The sequence below is a fragment of the Haliotis rufescens genome, unplaced genomic scaffold, assembly GCF_023055435.1.
Source record: "Haliotis rufescens isolate VD_foot unplaced genomic scaffold, xgHalRufe1.0.p SCAF_8, whole genome shotgun sequence".
Classification (NCBI taxonomy): domain Eukaryota; kingdom Metazoa; phylum Mollusca; class Gastropoda; order Lepetellida; family Haliotidae; genus Haliotis; species Haliotis rufescens.
Window position 1 is genome coordinate 14,043,699 of NW_025964372.1, and position 18,119 is coordinate 14,061,817.

Genomic DNA, 18,119 nt, shown 5'->3' on the forward strand with positions numbered 1-18,119 from the left:
GGCCCTCAAATGATTTGATGCACTTCGACATGTAACACCCGTTTTATCACAATAAAGATCTTGACTATCGATCAGATCATCTAGACTGGGCACCTCCATTTTGTTTGAAGCAAATGCAAGTAATATGATGGGTAGAATATGATTGGTCAATAGGAGGGACACAGCTCGTAATCAAGCCACAGAATTCCAGCCTAGTTTGAAATGGGTGGAAACTGGACTTTTGTAGTCAGTTAACACACTTGCCTCAGGAAGATGCACCTCAATGTAGAAAAACCTTTTCCTTACTTGTAAAGAACGGGGTTTTCCATGTGCGGATCATTTGGGAAGCTCTCCACCCATGTTTTCTGTCGTTCTGCAAGTATACCGTGCTGTGTTTCATCACGACTCAAGTGCACTGTTGGGATTCCTGTGCCCTCTCCTGGGGGATGCGGCAGGCGCTCCTTCCTCTGAACACTGGTCAGACTCTTGTTCAGCTGCACCTGGGAACAAGTTGGAAAAGACCTTTTCTTAAAAACAAACTCTCATGAAATTAAGCACGAAACTCAGAGTCAAAGTGTCCTTGTAATAACAGTTTCAGAGATTTTGTTACAATCAAATGGCATGAGGACATATTCATGATTTCAGCAATATTTTAAAGGATCATTCTTCTGTAACAAGAATAACGATACCAAATCCTAAAAAGGTCAATTTTGTATGAGAATCAGTCAATGTCATACAAAATGAACAGATCTGAAACTATGTTAGCTGTTATCATAGTAATATACACAGTTGAAGATTTAGTGGCTCCAAAGATTAAAAACTATATATTTAATAATTACATATAAGCAAATCTCAGGGAACCCATTGATTTCAAACACTGGTAAATGAGTAATACAATAGGCTACAAAACAGTGAATAAAAAACTAATTGTATACATGTAATATATTCCTGAATATATGACTTTTAAATTAATCAAATAGCTTGAGTTAGTAACACAAGTCTATGAATACACAAAGCCTTTAAGAAAGCCGCTACAAACGTTATATTTGGGATAGCACTTTCTTGGTAAAGGACAAATTCACGTAATTGAAACACACACTCTCAGAGTGAGAATCCTAATCATACTAAAATTTATACTTTACAAAGAAGGAGTTATCTCAACACATTTGACCACTTTCTAAAAGGCATCGTGTATTCATAGCTTTCAGCCATGGGAACCGTGCCAATCTACACTTGTCAGAGGGGTACACAAAGTAGGTGATCTAGACTACCAGTTGTCCGACTTCCTTTTTTGAGGAAGCCTCGGTGGCTGAGTGTGTTAGATCACTGATTAGGAGCCTCACTCTCAGAGTGTGGGTTCTATTCCCGGATGGGACTCAACCCACAAAAGTTACTTACAAGTATGGTCAGTCAAGCATTTCATAAACAAACATTTGTAAATAGTTTGCAAACCAGACAAACATAGCCAACTGTTTAACATAATGATACACCATTAAAAAGGATGCTAAAGTAATTGGCTATTATAATATGCTTAGGTATGTATCTAACTTGTAGTCACTTACAATTTGCACAAACCATCAGAAAATGGTACTAATCTTCAATGTAGCCCTCATTGCAAAACTGTCACCATCTTTTAGGATATTGTAAAAGTAAATACATGTCAGTCTCTGTTCTGTTACTATACAGTGAAACTCAGCCAAAAGCGACACAAAATTATTAAACATGTTAAGTATCCTTTTTATATCACCATTTCTTTACTGTTTGAATTTTGATATATATTCTGACTAGAAGTAGAAATATACCAAATGCAAATCTACCATCTATCAACTGATCAACAAATCAGTTACCCAATTGCAATATAAAACCGATCATTATAGTTTGAAAAAAAAAAATCTCTCCATATTATTCTGTCCCAACATTCTGATACTCATGCCCTTACAAAAAGTAGTAAATAACAGACGTTTGTACCTACAAATAAGAAGTCATACTCACTACTCCACAAGATGTGTAAGATACATTAAAAGATTTTTACCCAGAAGGTTAGAAATAACTGAGGTCATAAGAATCCTATTTTGTCTTGGTTTGTCGCGTATATATCACGAACTATTTCGCCATAGTTTACTCGGTACATATTTTTTATTACAGAAACGAATCTTACCTGGGCATCAAACATCTGACGGTAAACCTTTCCGCTCGGTACAACCCGAATTGCTCTCGTTTCTGCCATGTTTAGATCAGTCGGCATCGTGTTTACTATTTCCGACTACAGCAGGTCAGTGTTTGGGAACGTTTTGTATCAATATTTTGTACCCATATATCGTATAATAATCCGCATTCCTAACACTTAGTTAAAAACACGTGTCTTAGAAGATAACGAGAACCTGCATCAGTTCATGTTTACAAATATTATCGGCGCCATATTGACACTTCCGCTGTCCCCAAGGCAACATGAAATCTCGCGAGACTTTTGTTGTTAAGACCCGGAGAGAGCAGGGACATATCAAACCGGACCACAATTAACCGCAAGCAACCGTTTATTCTAAAAATACGAACCTAAATTACAAATTACAAGGGACGGTTTTTACTATACTCTGCCTCTATATGTCTCCTAAATAAAACGTGCATTTACCGTTAACAAGCAAATAATAGGAAGACAGACACTCTTCCTTCTGTTATTTGGACCATGTAAATGAGGAACACTGTATTTATCAAGACTTTGAATGGTGTATATACTCCGAAATGTTGTGTTCCTCATAATGAAGAAGTTGACACCCTTCAATTCCTACTAACTTACTTAGTTTTGGTTTTTAACGTGCGCTTTCCGGCATATGCGTATTTCGTGTAAGGGCCCGCGGCCGCCAGGCCATATAGTGATGTAGTAGAGAGTGAGTGAGTGAGTGTGGTTTAATGCCGCTTTTAGCAATATTCCAGCAATATCACGGCGGGGGACACCAGACATGGGCTTCACACATTGTACCAATGTACGTCGGGAATCGAACCCGGGTCTTCGGCGTGACGAGCGGGCGCTTTAACCACTAGACTACCCGACCGCCCCGATGTAGTAGAGAAGTGTGTGTCCGAAAGGTAAGGCAACCTGGAGGGGCTTTATGGTCGCATAATTAATTTTGGCGGAAATTTGGAATTTTGAAATATGCCATGCTAATAGGGTGGGTGAACTAAAGGAGTTTGTGTGGTTGTGTGTTTTTATAGATTGATGATTTATCTTTTATTGGTAGCTTGTTTGTTGTGTTTTACATTGTGTTGTAAGAATGTTTGCATTGTGTGGAAGGATGTTTTCGTTGTGTGGAAGGATGTTTTCGTTTTTGTTGTGAGGAAGGATGTTTTCGTTGTGTGGAAGGATTTTTTCCTGTCATGAAAAATGTTTGTTTAACCTCTTTAGGAAGACAGTTATGGTAAAAGATCTGAGTTAATGAGATTGGAAAGCCCAAAGTGGCGGATGTCGCAGACGTTTCCCACTTTGGTGAAACACACGACCACGGGTATGGTGTTGACAAACCAAGCAAAATAATCAAGGCTACCCAAGCCTCTACCAATTACATTAGGCCAGGAGAAATAGAGTAAATACATATAAAGTTTGCAATCTCATTGCCCTCCCGTGGTATAGTACGTTGATTTTGTTGATGCCACAAGGCATTGTGACACTCACAAGATACTACTTTAGATATTTCCTATATTTAATTTATATGTACTCTATACCTATAGTTTTAATCAATTACATGACACTATTTCCTTATCAATCAGAACCTTGTACACAATAATCAAGTGGCTCGCACCTCATTGTGATGATAAGCAGTTATGTCCCCTTTTCTGTGCGCGTGTATACTCACTCTCTGTCGTCTGTTGCTGAAAATCGATTTTCGTAATTTACGGAAGCTAATTTTCGTATCAAATGTATTACGTTATACATTAAACATCAGCACACACATCCATTCGTTAGGTCGTAGTGTCGTGTTATATAGTCGGTGGTCGACCCAGTGCACTGCGACCGCAGTTATCACTCAACTGTCACTTTCACATAAACATATGTGTGTCAGAAAATTATCTCGGCCCTCAGAGGGCTAGAGGGAGCTATTGTACACCTTTGTGCGAGAGACGTAGCAGTATAAAACTGCCCTCGACAAATCAGTCTTTATAACACGTGACTTACCATGTTGTTGGTACCGTTACCAACGTTTGGAGTGTGTGCTTTGCGACACCATGAATACTCTGGCTACACCCGACTGCTATGTTCCTGATTCCAATCGTCCAACGACTTTCTTCCGTTGTGTATCTATTTGTCGAGACATTACGTGAGTGAGTGAGTATGGTTTTACGCCGCCTTTAGCAATATTACGGCGGGGGACACCATAATTGGGCTTCACACATCGTGCACATGTCGGGAATCGAACCGGGGTTCACGGCGTGACGAGCGAACGCTTTAACCACCAGGCTACCCGACGGCCCAAGAACGCAGCTGAACAGTTTCTGACACATAACGTGTTGCCTACGAAACCCACCTCTTCCCATCCATAGACACACCAACTGATCATTCGATTCTGTGGTTTTTGGGTTGTGTAGTTGATCGTTGCTGTGTTTTGATGATCTCACAATGACATTTCAGATTGACTTCATATATCTGCGTCACATATCGTTTAAAGGGCAAGTGAAGTCAACATATAAACTTTTGCAGATTTTAATACTTTTGGGCATACGTAATCACAAATGCTTGACCAAAATTACGCCCCCCCCCCCCCCCCCCCCCCCAATAGCATAAAAAACAGACGATAAAACACGACAGGCGAATTGTCCCCCAAATGAAAACTTCCTCCAGTAAGGAGATCCTCATACTGGAGGAGGTTAAAATGGGTTCCCCGTATTTGACGCACTGCTGTTTTCACCGATCAGGACGATCGGCCCGACGCCCTGTCTGCCTCGGATGTTGTAACACATTATGCTGCTCATCCATTTGATTGGAAACTAAGGTAATATGTGTATGTTTTCGACCTTAATTTTACAAGGGTACTTCTACAATTACTATTTACAATACTTATAAACAATATTGATTAACATTGATTAGTGAGCAAGTTAAAAGTTTACATCGCTTCGGCAACATTGCTGTCATATAGCGATGAGGACAAGGTATTCAATATACAATATTTGTCGACAAAGGACAGTAAAACAGTAATGTGTGTCTCAGTTTTAAAATAAAACTAACCTGATCAACACTAAAAACACATAAATATACAGTAGATTAAGTCTTACCAATTAAAGTCAGGATACAGACCACCAATAACCAAAGCTAATAGAATATTATAACAAACATGCATGTAAACGTGCAAAAGTAAGTTTATTTCAATTAATTTATGGAAGCATTAATATACATGTTCATTTACAAGAAAACTAAAATGTTAGAAAGTAAAACATACAGAGTGTAGTTTTTAATGACCAACAAAAAATATAACGAAGGAACGCCAGAAGACACCGACTGGCAACAATTTCAAGCTAAATAGTTAAATTACATAAATAAAAGCGACAAAACCCGTCACAAACACATGCAAAGCTAAGTAAAGTTCCCAATTTAGACAATTATACAACAAAACGAGGCAAGATTAAACAACATCCTGTGTCACAGGACACAGTGGGAACATGGCTAATCGCAAAGTAATAGCAAATAGAACACGGCACCCGACATTGCCGTACGAATGAACAACACACATAATCGGACAGTGTCTTCACTGAGAGCAGCTCGGCAACAATTTGAAACGTCAAGGGAAACATTATCTATGGAAATACTTGATAATATAAATCCCAAGGGCCAAAATCCATAAATCCATTGATACCAAGCATAAAATGTATCCTCGATTATTCAGTGTATCATATCTCCATTCTAAATGGAAATTCATTGGACTCCACAGCTGTTCGTTTCAAGACAGTTTCGAATTATGTGACGTTAAAGATAGTCGTCGTTTCAAATTACACTGTCCGTTCATGACTGTCCAAAAGCATTGGTTGCTACCCTAGGATGGTAGCTCAGGGTCCAGACGGAAGACAAAACGGAGGGATGAAGATTAAGACGCCATCAGCCATGTTTATTGGTGATGAAGTCGAAAGGGTACAGGTTGATAAAAACTGACGGAACGCACCCCGGGGACCCAGTGGCCATTGTTCCCGAGTGCGGAGACCCGCTCTGTCACTTACACACCACAGGAAGTCGGGCGGCAATACTTCATCGTCGACGTAGTCGTTAATGAGGCGACGGCCTTGACCGACGCCACGACTAGCCGCACATTTCATTTTTTGCTGATTTGTCCTTTATATAACAAAATCTGAATGGAATATTCACCCGACTGGTATTTTCATATAAATAACTTTGCATGTCTGCCGTCAAACTTACAACTACAAGTATCTTTATAGTTACATTCCTCATGCTTTTATCTTACCTCTGTTGCTGTGTTGATATTCTGTATACTACAATATTTGTTAATATAACTGTATGTCTATGTAACTCACTTGTATATGGGCCAATGGCCTTTCATCCAATAAACATTTGAATTGAATTGATTAGTCGTCTCTCCCACTCTTAAAGTCCAACTCGAAAATGTGATTATGATCTCATGTAAATATAGAACTTTGATATATTCTTACCCCCATTCAAGTAAATAAACATTAGAAGGAAATACTTGTAACTTTTAAGAGATATCAGCTGATGGTTAAAGGCTCCTTTGACCACATAAAAAAAAACCCCAAAACAAATGACCAAATCGTTTGACTGCAAGTTGAATATGAATAGATATTTATCTAATACAATGTCATGTCGTCAAACAAGACACTATTATCACAGAAATCAATTACTTAATTCCTTTCTTTTGTTGACTTCCTGAGTTTTTAGGAGAACAAACCAATCCACAAGATCCTTTCCCAGGATGTTTACCATATCAGCATCTGTTTCTAGAGCATGCAATGCCTCGGACAGAGAGGTCGGTAGAGCGGTACCCGCAGGCAGAGTGTCAGATGTTGGGTCTTGATGAGGAGGACCCCCTAGTCCTTTAAGGACCCCATCTAGACCAGCAGCTACAGTGGCCGCTAGTGTCAGATAAGGATTGCTCTTGCCACTTGGGATGCGGTTCTCCAGGTAGACTCCTCGGTTTTCAGTATCTGTCTTGACGCTCACACAAGACAGGCGATTGTCAAAGTCCCAATCTATTATCCCTGGTTTTCTAGGGAGATGTAACCGTGTGTAACAGTTCTCTGTAGGACACCAGAAGGCAGTTAGTGCTCTTGCATGCTTCATCAGTCCACCAAGCCAGCATCTTCCAAAATCAGACAATCCATCAGGGTGGTTCGAGTCGCTGAACACACAATCTCCATTTTGAACAGACCACACTGAGTGGTTGAAATGCAGTCCAACTTCCCCTGTGGGCTGCTTTGATGTCATGTCTACTCGATAGCCCTTCTTATCTGCAATTTCGTGAATGCCATTTCGAAATTTGAATGCCGAGTCAGCAGCTTTGATGCCAAAGGAGGCCTTGATGACTGCCTCAAAGAGTCCAGCATTCCATTCTGCGTGAAAATTTTCAATATCCACATCTGCATGATGCATTCCATTTTCAAGGGCAAAGAGAAAGCTGCTGTGCTTGGAGTGATGTCGGTGGCTCATATGACAGATGGTTGACACTGGACTGTTGTTTTCATCATTTAACATAAATTCCATTTCAAACCCTGACAGCATTTTGTATCCATGGTCTGACAAACGTTGAAGTTGTTGCTTGGCCACATAACGAGTACAAACATTCAATGGAGTTCTGTCCTTCAACCAGAATGCTTCACAAATGACCTCAGCAACTTTGAACTTGTCCTCACCATCCCACGTAACGGCATTCAAAGTTGAAAGGTCGGGGATACCGATGATGCATGTTTTGTTTGGATCGATCAGGTTTGTTTGCACCGTTGTAAGCCATTCTCCGAGCATGAGCGCATCTGAAACAGAGGATGGTGAAGTAAAGAATGAGTACATCACATAGATCCTGGCCGAGCCGTCCACCAACATCGACCAAGCTTACTTCATCAGCCATCTCGTCAACTAGAATCACACACTGCAACTGGTGCTGTTCATTGCGTCCGTGTTATACAGGAGAAACATACTATATTTTAGTGTTGAGCTAGGTTACCTGTAGATTTACCATGCAAAATTAAAAGAATTTGGAACCGAACACGCAAAGTTCTTGATGTCACGGTACAATTGAACAAATGCAATACACATTTCCCTAAGGTTGGCATTTCTATTTTTCAAATTCAAATGCTACTATCGAGGTCATTCACATGACAACATTGATACGTACAAGTGACACAACTGAACATGTAAGCACCTTAGATATACCTATTGCATATGAAAGAATTTCTTTATGAAAGGATACTTATGTCTTTATGTCAGCATGCTTGATATTGAAGGAGAATTTAATATATTAACTTTTTCTTTGGTAGTTAATCATTTTGTTTAGTATTGCCTAAACTCACCCTAATTTATCCATAATTATAGTGGTCATATTGAAATATGACGTTTTGTATTTTTTGTATTTTTTGAATATTTTTTCTTACAATTAGCCAACCTAAATATATTTCATAACATAATGTTAGTCAGTTGCTGTCCACATAACTGACCATCATAAACCAGTGACTCTGGATTACCTAACTCAGCCAGGCTGCCATGCTTGCCCAGGCTGTAACATGTTGTACATGGCCGGACGCACTATCATTTTAATACTAGAAAGGTAGGAATATAAAGGCAATTATTCGTTAGTTACGGGGGGCGGTCGGGTAGCCTAGTGGTTAAAGCGCTCGCTCGTCACGCCGAAGACCCGGGTTCGATTCCTGACATGGGTACAATGTGTGAAGCCCATTTCTGGTGTCCCCCGCCGTGATATTGCTGGAATATTGCTAAAAGCGGCGTAAAACCAAACTCACTCACTCACGTTAGTTACGGAGTGCAAAGTCATTGCACTCCGTAACTAACGAATAATTGCAATTAATACACCAGGCAGATGATAGATTTAGATCACAGCTGCAATATTAGGTAACTAACGCATTCTACAGAATGCCCGAGTCCCTATATATACGGAGTCCAGTGACAGATACTTCACTCTGCCACGAATAAAGACTTCACGGGACTCATCTCTCTGTTTTAAGATAACATTATTTTCTTGTTAAACTCTTCTTGCCCAAAACGTATATCATATCATATGCACGCCACTATATATTTACCATGGTTTGATATCTTTAACAATAAGTTATATTTCATTTATTATACCACAAAGCAACATGAATGTGAAGTGTAAGTGTGTGTTTATTGAAGAATTGACTTTCACTTTGTGTGAGTTCATTGGAGTATGAACCTTCATAGACAAAGGACCAAACTGTATGAACGTCGGAGCTTGCGAGTATATCATTCATTATTCACTGCCCCAAATACATGCATGGCCATGTCACATATTCAGCTTCCTAAATATTCAGGTGAGCAGGATGCAACTACCTGGTGGTTAGATCTAGAAACTTGGGTTAAACTTCAAGGTACAGATCAAGACAGCGTTTTTAATATTTTGAACCTCCCTTAGAAGGACCAGCCAAAGAGTAGCATCATGCCTTGAGTGACAATATCAAGTCAGACTGGAATAGTTTGAAACAAGCTTAAATTACTAGATTTCAACCATGAGGACAATTTGATATGTCGGTATTCGCAAATCAGTCAGCAACCTGATGAATCAGAAACAGATTATATCAGAAGGTTACAGTAAGCTACCTTTAGTAAATACACACCAGTCGACATCTTAGTTGCTAACCTGTGAATGGACTGAACCCTTCCGTCAAACAATGGGTCTATAATAAAGAACCCCAAACATTTGAAGAAGTGCGTACTCAGGGTGAACTTGCAGTCAAGTCATACCTCAGCATCCAGCAGCCAGATCAAGCTAACTTCACTAAGCTATCAACGCAAGTGATGTCGCTAATGAAGAGCCAACAGAGGCCTTTGGCAAATGCAATGTCCACACAGCAGGAGACACTCCAAGATGACTGACCAACGAAGGTTCCAGTCACCACCTCGACAAGATGACTACAGCTCAAGACACGCCATCTTATGCCAGTCCACAGTTGCAGCACAGGCCACGTGCCTTCAGACGAGAGCAACTCCGACCTTCCAGCAGAAACAGTGAGTGAGTGAGTGAGTGAATATTTATAGTCACATCGGCAATATTTCAGCCATATCGTGACTAAATCAAGTTAGACAGTAATAATACATACAATGTTATTATAAAACCTGTCGTCAAAGGACAGTAAAATTACTAGATTATCACAGATGTATATTTTAAAACTAGTATTGAACCATAAAAAAGATATCACCATAAATAACAATACAGTATAAAAACGGGGCTAGGGATCGCCAGCAATTAAAGGTAGGCCACAATACTAGGAACCGTGGGGACTTACAATACTTCTGCTACCTGCACGGTTCCCCAGCAGGATTTACGCTATTCCTTAGCTGCTGGCGATTATCATCAAGTTTAGCCAAATTAAAACAAACAAGTATGCTACGACTAAAACGGTAGTAGGAATAAACTTACTTCGAATGATGTGGTCTTACATACACTCTCGGAGGACAATAATTTTACAGTACTTTAACCCCCTTTGAGGATATAGCCACTAACAATCTCAATTACAAGTCAAACACTACTGATACAGTAAAATATTAACTATGTACACATATTCAAAATTTATTTAAAACAGTTCAATTTCTTTTAAAAAGCTAATTATTAAATGAGACGAAACATTATTAAAAAGATCCATAATTGATGTTGCACTGAAATATTTATCCCTTGTGATGGAAAAATCAATACAGTCAAGCAGTACATGCTTGACTGTGATTCTTTCATCACAAGGGATGATGAATGGAGGATCCTCACCTTTCAATATATATTCATTAGTATGCCTTGAATGGCCAATACGACATTGTCGCATAATGACCTCATCAAATCTGGACTGACAAAACAAGTAGGTATAACCAATATTTGGTTTAATTTCATGTAATTTATTGATACCTACTTGGGTGTCCCACTTCTGTTGCAGGAGATCTTTAATGTAACATCCAATAACAGGTTTAATATCACTGTATGGGATTGGAAATGGTGTCACAGATTTGTTGAGCACTGCTTTTGCAGCTGCATCAGCCATTGTGTTACCAGTTATTCCGACATGGCTCGGTAACCAACAAAAACGGTGTCGTATTGTCAAGTAGCAAGAGCATTAAACAATTCAATTATTTCGATCAAAAGTGGATGTTTATATGACATGTTATGAATAGCCAGCAGGCACGAAAGAGAATCAGAAAAAATGATAAACTTCTGATATTTTGACTGTCTACTGATATATTTGAGAGCTACTAGAATGGCATTGGCTTCAGCTGTAAAAATAGAACAATTATCAGGTAATCTGGATGAGATAGTCCTGTATCCAGTGACAGTGGCGCTGGCAACAGCATCACCATCCTTAGCTCCATCTGTAAAGATTGATTTGTAAGTATCAAAAGAGTTTCTTAATTCAGTATATTGTTGTTGATAAATCAGTTGGTTTGTTTCAGATTTCTCTAGTTTAGTTAAGGTGAGGTCCACCTTTGGTTTCACTAACTGCCATGGTGGAGAAGACAAAAGCTGAGTGAGGGCTATATTTTCAAGATTTATTTTAGCAACAGAAATATGAGATTGTATTCTTATTCAAAGCGGTGGGATAAGAGAGGATTTGTTATTGTAGAGGTTTTCGTAAAGGGGATTAAAAATCATATGTCCAGTCATATGCTGGATTCGCGTTATTAGAATGTAATTTCAAGATATATTGTAAAGACAATTTAATGCAACAGTGTTTTAGGGATGGCTCATCAGCCTCCACACAAAGATTATTGATGGGTGAAGTTCTGAAGGCACCAAGGCAAAGCCTCAGACCTTGATGATGAATTGTATCTAGTAGTTTTTAGATCGGTCCAGCAATAACAACAGAGAAGGATGCTCAGTATGTGGTGGATATTGTTAATGTCCCAATCGGCATACCATTTCCAATGTTTGTGGAAAGAAAGGTTACCATACATCTGTATGTTACCAGGTTCTTCTGTTTCACCTTCAGGAACCATATCTGACAGACATTTTTGGTGTAGGAGGTTTAGTCACTCTACAACTTAACATCAGCCATGCTACATATTCACAAGATTTCCATGTCTTCACATCATTACATTATACCATCATTTTTTGTGTAGACTTTCTACAGTCAAACCATGTCAAAATCGGTCAAAATCAAACCACACAGTTCACCTGCAGGATGGATTAACCTTGCAAAACAGTTCAGATTCCTCCCCACTCCCAGGTTGATATTCCTGTTAAAATCTCCCGCTGTGAGACAAACAGAGTATTGCTACTGGAACCGTTTCCTGGACTAGAGGCACTCCAGCTTCAAGGAGCCAAATGTCTCATTCAAAGTGCCAAAGGTAGACCATGTATGAGGTTTCTCAACCCAACTGATAAATCTGTCACACTTCGTTGTCAACGAATTGTAGCCATCACTGACCCATCATCTGTCCATACACTGCAATCAGCCATTCTTCGACCATCCTTCAGTTAACAATGCAGTCCCTTATAGCCCCTCAAAGCTAAGTGCTGACCTAGATTTTGAGAAGAAGCTTGAGGGCTTCCTCTTGTGTCAAAGATCTGGTTTTGCACGAGAGTGGTCAGAGATAGGCAAAACACATCTGCATCAACATAAGATTGAGACAGAGCATACCCGTTCTGTTAGACTCCCCTTCTACCGTCAGTCATCTTCAGTTAGAAAAGAATGTGCTAAGCAAATTGAAGAAATGTTAGACACAGGCATAATAGAACCAAGTCATTCTGAATGGCATTCGTCTGTAGTCATGGTAAAAAAAATCTGATAACAGTTATCGCTTTGTGGTCTATTATCACAAGATCTATGCAGCCACAAAACCAATATTTCCCCCTCTTCCTCGTCTGGAAGATGTCATAGATGCTATTGGTGAAAATAACCAACTCAGCTGTTCTCTGTTCTTGATTGTGCATTTGGATTTTGGCAGATACCACTTAACCCGGAAACAAAACATAAATGCGCCTTGATCACCCAAGATGGCGTTTTTGAATTTTATCGACTTCCTTTCGGTCTAAAAAATGCAGCAGCAGCTTTCCAACAAACCCTTTCTTCTGCTCTTTAGGCTATGTATTGGAAGTACATCCTAATTTGGATAATATAATTATCTACAGCAGAACATTTGAAGAACACTTGCAACATCTGAGATATGTTTTTGGCAAACTTAAAGAAGCTGGTCATACCTTAAAACCAAACAAATGTAGAATTGCAGCTATGAGAGTAACATACTTAGGCAATGTCTTCAGCAAAGATGGAATAGAAGTTGACAAATCAAAGGTAGAAGTTGTTAAAGGCATCCCTTCTCCCAACCCCTGTCTTAACGTATCCTGATCCCAAGAAACCATTCAATGGATGCTTTCACCTCAGCCATAGGGTATATCCTAGGTCAAAGAGATGCTTCTGGCCAAGAATACGTCATCTGTTATGGTGGCCGTGTCCTTCATGCTGCTGAGAAGAAATGGTCATCACCCAGCTAAAATGTTTGGCTGTGTAGGAAGGCATCAAACTTTCACGGTGTATCTTACATAGCAAAAGTTTAAAGTCTTCACAGATCATCATGCTCTGAAATGGCTTAAGGACGTCAAACAGGAAACAGGTCGTCTTGCTAGATGGTCTCTCATGCTGCAGGGAAATGATTATGAGATCGAACATTGAGCAGGTCAAGTTTATGCAAATGATGATGCTCTCTCTTGCATTCCATATCCTGCACTGATCATAGAACCTGTCACTGATGATTTCCCTTGCCCCCCACACTCCTCTATCAACTACACCTCAGCCACCACTCAGTCAAATCATCATCCAATCCAGCGTTCATATGCTGAAGCTATTTCAACACCATCCTCAAATATCTCATCAACAATCCATCACAAAATTACTAAAAGTCAGATAACTTCTGCAGATACTGACTATGGGATATCTCCTAAATGTTCAACTTCTGAAAACCCTCATTCATCTGGTCAGAAGGCTATTGCACCTTCTTCAGCATCATTAATAGGTCTGTATGTTAAATTATCAAGATGAGATTCCATCAGGACCAACAGTTCAAACTATTGGAACTGATCTGAAAACAATCTTGCAGAGAGACACCGAAGTTCATCTGATTTCAACCCTCATTGACTATCTAGAGATTGGCGAGATTCCCTCTCATTACACTGATTCTCCGGTCTCCAAGGTCTCTCACAGGATCATGATCTATGCGATGGCTTCTTGTATAATTTTTGCCCCCTGAAGATCCGGGGTAGAATAGGTCTTCAGCAACCCATGCTTGCCGTAACAGGCGACTATGCTTGTCGTAAGAGGCGACTAACGGGCTCGGGCTCGCTGACTTGGTTGATGCATGTCGTCGTATCCCAATTGCGTGGATCGATGCTCATGATGTCAATCACCGGATATTCTGGTCTAGACTCGATTATTTACAGACCGCCGTCATATAGCTAGAATATTGCTGAGTGCGGCGTTAGACAACAAACCAACCAACCAATCTTGTATCATTTCTACCTTCCAAAGCATAGAGGACGCAAGTAAGGCCGTCACCCAATGGTCACACAACTGAGGGTTCCTATTTCTGGCAAGATTAGTTCATTTGTACATTTACTGTTGATATGGCAAGTGATATACATAAAGCCATACATTACATAACATGAGAAAGAGTACATCTCACGTAAACACCATCTCATGCCAATAATGGTCATGCTAGTCTATCATGTGGTTGAGCATTTACGGCATTGAATTGATATATTATGTCAAATACATTTGTATGTAAATACATTTGTAATGCTAGAATGCCGTGAAAATAAATGTTAACAGTTCCTGCATGAAATGCCTTAGCTGGAATAACATAAAATACTTCCAAGTCCATTATTATGCACAATTCGCTTTTGTAATTATATTACCGTAGTTATCAAAACAATCATGTTCAGAAACAACCAAGACAGTCGCTACTACCGTAGTTATCATAATAGCAATATCATAATTATCTATTCAAATCCATCACAAGCGATACACGTTCTACCGCACTGTATTATTGAATGTACTATCTACTGAACACATATGGAATATAGAACCTTGAAAGCGGCATATCACTATTATTTGTTATTTGGAAGATATATTACTCTGTACACAACATGAAATCCTGAAGTAGTATATCAATTCATGTCAATTCTATATTTAAGTCATTGACTGCATGTATCTTGTAATGTAATATTGTTTGAATATCTCGCACTATATGAAATTTCACTCTGCCAAGAATAAAGACCAAGAAACTCAGCAGCCTTCTCTTTGTTTTAAGGTGATAGCCGAGTAATCAGCTCTACCAAGTTAATTTCCCTACTGTCTTGGTCATTGTGACGTAACAAACGGGACCAGACAAACTAAAACGGCCCAAAATCAATCTACGTCAGTATCTTAACTTAGATTCCTGTTTTGACAAATTCCTGTTTTTAAAATTGGCCCTGGGCATGCTGGTATTGTATGTATTTAAAACGATGATTTTATGGCCAATGCCCAAACATAGTTGTGTACAAAAATCTTTAAACTGTTTTAGTTTGCTACGGCTTTCAGATAAAAAAAAATTGCTACCTGATCATTTTCTTCTTGACCTTTGAGAATGAAAGGTTGACTAGAGACATTCTTTTTGCAAACTATACCTGTGATGCAACAGGAACCTTCAGGATAGATGTTAATACACTCACCAACTCCAACAGTAACACCAATCTCCATCTTATGCTCCACGTGACGACTCGGGACAACTCTACCTTCTGACGTTCCATGGATATTGGGAAATGTGAAACGCACATAGTCGTATGAGGCTACAGTCTTTGCCATGTTCCTGTGTAACAAAGAATCAACATTGGTATCATGAAACATGGGACGGGAGTGAGTGAGTGAGTATAGTTTTACACCGCCTTTAGCAATATTCTAGCAATATCACAGCACATAAAACATGGGACGTTTGTCTAGCTGCCTATAGCTGAAGCGATGATAGTGTTCCCGGGGCCCCCACCACATCCAGCCTCATGGCACACGTCAACTTTACACTACACTTACACTACAGTATGCCTTTAACACTACACACTTACACTACACTAAGCCTTTAACACTACATGGTATCACCAGATAATTGTGACCGTTTATTATCTGGCATTGTTGTTTTATATTGAAATAACTATTCCTAAGTTGAGTAACTGTCAATTTCCAACATGCATAACCACACACAAAATACATCTTGTCCAGCTGATTTCATATATTGTACTTGAGTACATTTTTTGATTATGAAACCCGTTTAGCAGTATGAGAAAAACTATCCATTGACTAAAAAATGTATTACTACGAGATACATGCATACTGACAATGTTCAGATCTCACCTGTGTACAGTGAAAAGCGCTCGCTTTATAAGGTTGATTTGTTGCCAGTCCAACTTAGCCGCTCGTTTAACCCACACTAGTTTGCACCACTGGTGGCAGCTTGGTAGATGCTCTCCAACCTGCCATCAGATACCGACGGGTTATTCACATGAATAGAATGATTAGAAAGGTGTAATTGTATCCTAATGAAACGGTGACACATGAATAATTGAATGATACAGCAGTATTCATAAACATGGTGTTCCAAGAATACACTCTTCAAAAAAAGAAAGAAACGCTTAGGTAGTATGTAGTTCATTGAACATGACTACACAAAAGATCTGGTATATAAATTGGATATATGTAATTGGAAAGTGTTGTGGCCCGATATTCCACAAACGGTGCGTTGCCATTGTCGTTTTGCAATGTCTGTTACACACTTGTTCAAAAGTGTCATGGAGGAAAACATGCAAAAGCAAAATGCACGTGCAAGTTATGGCATTCGTAACTCGTGGTAGTGGCTATAAAAAGGCAAGCATAAGTCAATAACTTGTCATTCAATTGTCAACATTTTTCAAGTTCAAAATGCCGAGACTCAGCGCTGCCGATCGGAACATCGCCATTGGAGGGGAATCGCAGTCTTCTGTTGCACGCCACTTCAACATCCACCACAGCACCATTTGCCGCCTTTGTGACCGATACACACAGTTCAATTCCACTGAAGACCGTCCGAGAACCGGCCGACCAAGAGTTACCACCTCTGCACAGGATCGCTACATTCGACTGTTCCACCTACGTCATCGCAATGTCATAGCTAAGGAGACTGCAGGATGCACCCCTGGGTTGAGGAAGATATAGGACCAGACTGTCAGGAACCATCTTCGCAAGGCTGGAATACAACCCAGAAGACCAGTTATCGTCCCTGTTTTGCAACAGATCCATCGACAACGACGCTTGCGTTGGTGCCATACCTTACAGCCTTGGAATTTGGGAAACTGGAGAGGAGTGTGCTTTAGCGATGAATCATGATTTCTTCTTCACTGGCGAGATGGAAGACAACGTCTTTCACGTCGTCGAAATGAGCGTTTTGCCCCACATTGTGTACGTGAATTCGACAATTTCGGTGGCTGGGGTGTGGAGGGACATATCCCACACCATGGAATCTGACTTGGTTATGGTTCAGGGAAATTTGACAGCAAATCGCTACATGAATCACATTCTTCAACCTCACCTTCTTCCAATCATTGACCGCCAGAGGGAGCTGTTTTAACAGGACAACGCTCCATCGCACACAGGTTGTGTTATGATAGCCTACCTTTATAATTTTAACATCAACGACCTGCCCTGGCCGTCGAGATCTCCAGATCTTAACCTCTGCGATGAACTCGATGGACGTGAACGATAACGTCAGAATCCGCCACAGAAAGCAGGCACGCACGCACACTGCCTGGGGCGGTCACATGAGATACGCAAGAGTTCAGCGCAACATGACAATGAACAGTTTTCAATGCCTTTGAAGAACAACATGTGACTATCAAGCTCCAAAATTTCATATTTGTATCTATGATATTAAAATAGATATATCAACTTTATTAGTAACAATAAAG

At 39.8% G+C, this 18,119-nt stretch overlaps 2 protein-coding genes across 3 annotated transcripts in view; both read right to left on the reverse strand.

Annotated features, from left to right (window-relative positions):
- Positions 1–2,433, reverse strand: part of LOC124149041 (coiled-coil domain-containing protein 180-like) — a 95,309-nt gene extending 92,876 nt beyond the window's left edge. For both annotated transcript variants that reach the window (XM_046520383.2, XM_046520382.2), the window contains exons 1-2: positions 2,138–2,433; positions 286–479 (exon numbers count right to left, since the gene is read on the reverse strand). In XM_046520383.2, coding sequence (XP_046376339.2) covers positions 286–479; positions 2,138–2,224 — 281 coding nt within the window. In that variant the 5' untranslated portion in view covers positions 2,225–2,433. The remainder of the gene's footprint in view (positions 1–285; positions 480–2,137) is intronic.
- Positions 2,434–5,319: 2,886 nt separating this feature from the next.
- Positions 5,320–16,667, reverse strand: LOC124149004 (lengsin-like). The gene is made up of 3 exons (XM_048389485.1): positions 16,534–16,667; positions 15,861–15,997; positions 5,320–7,956 (listed from the first exon to the last, which is right to left on the reverse strand). The coding sequence occupies exons 2-3, from the start codon at positions 15,991–15,993 to the stop codon at positions 6,824–6,826; spliced, it is 1,266 nt and encodes a 421-aa protein (XP_048245442.1). The 5' UTR covers positions 15,994–15,997; positions 16,534–16,667; the 3' UTR covers positions 5,320–6,823.
- Positions 16,668–18,119: the final 1,452 nt, after the last annotated feature.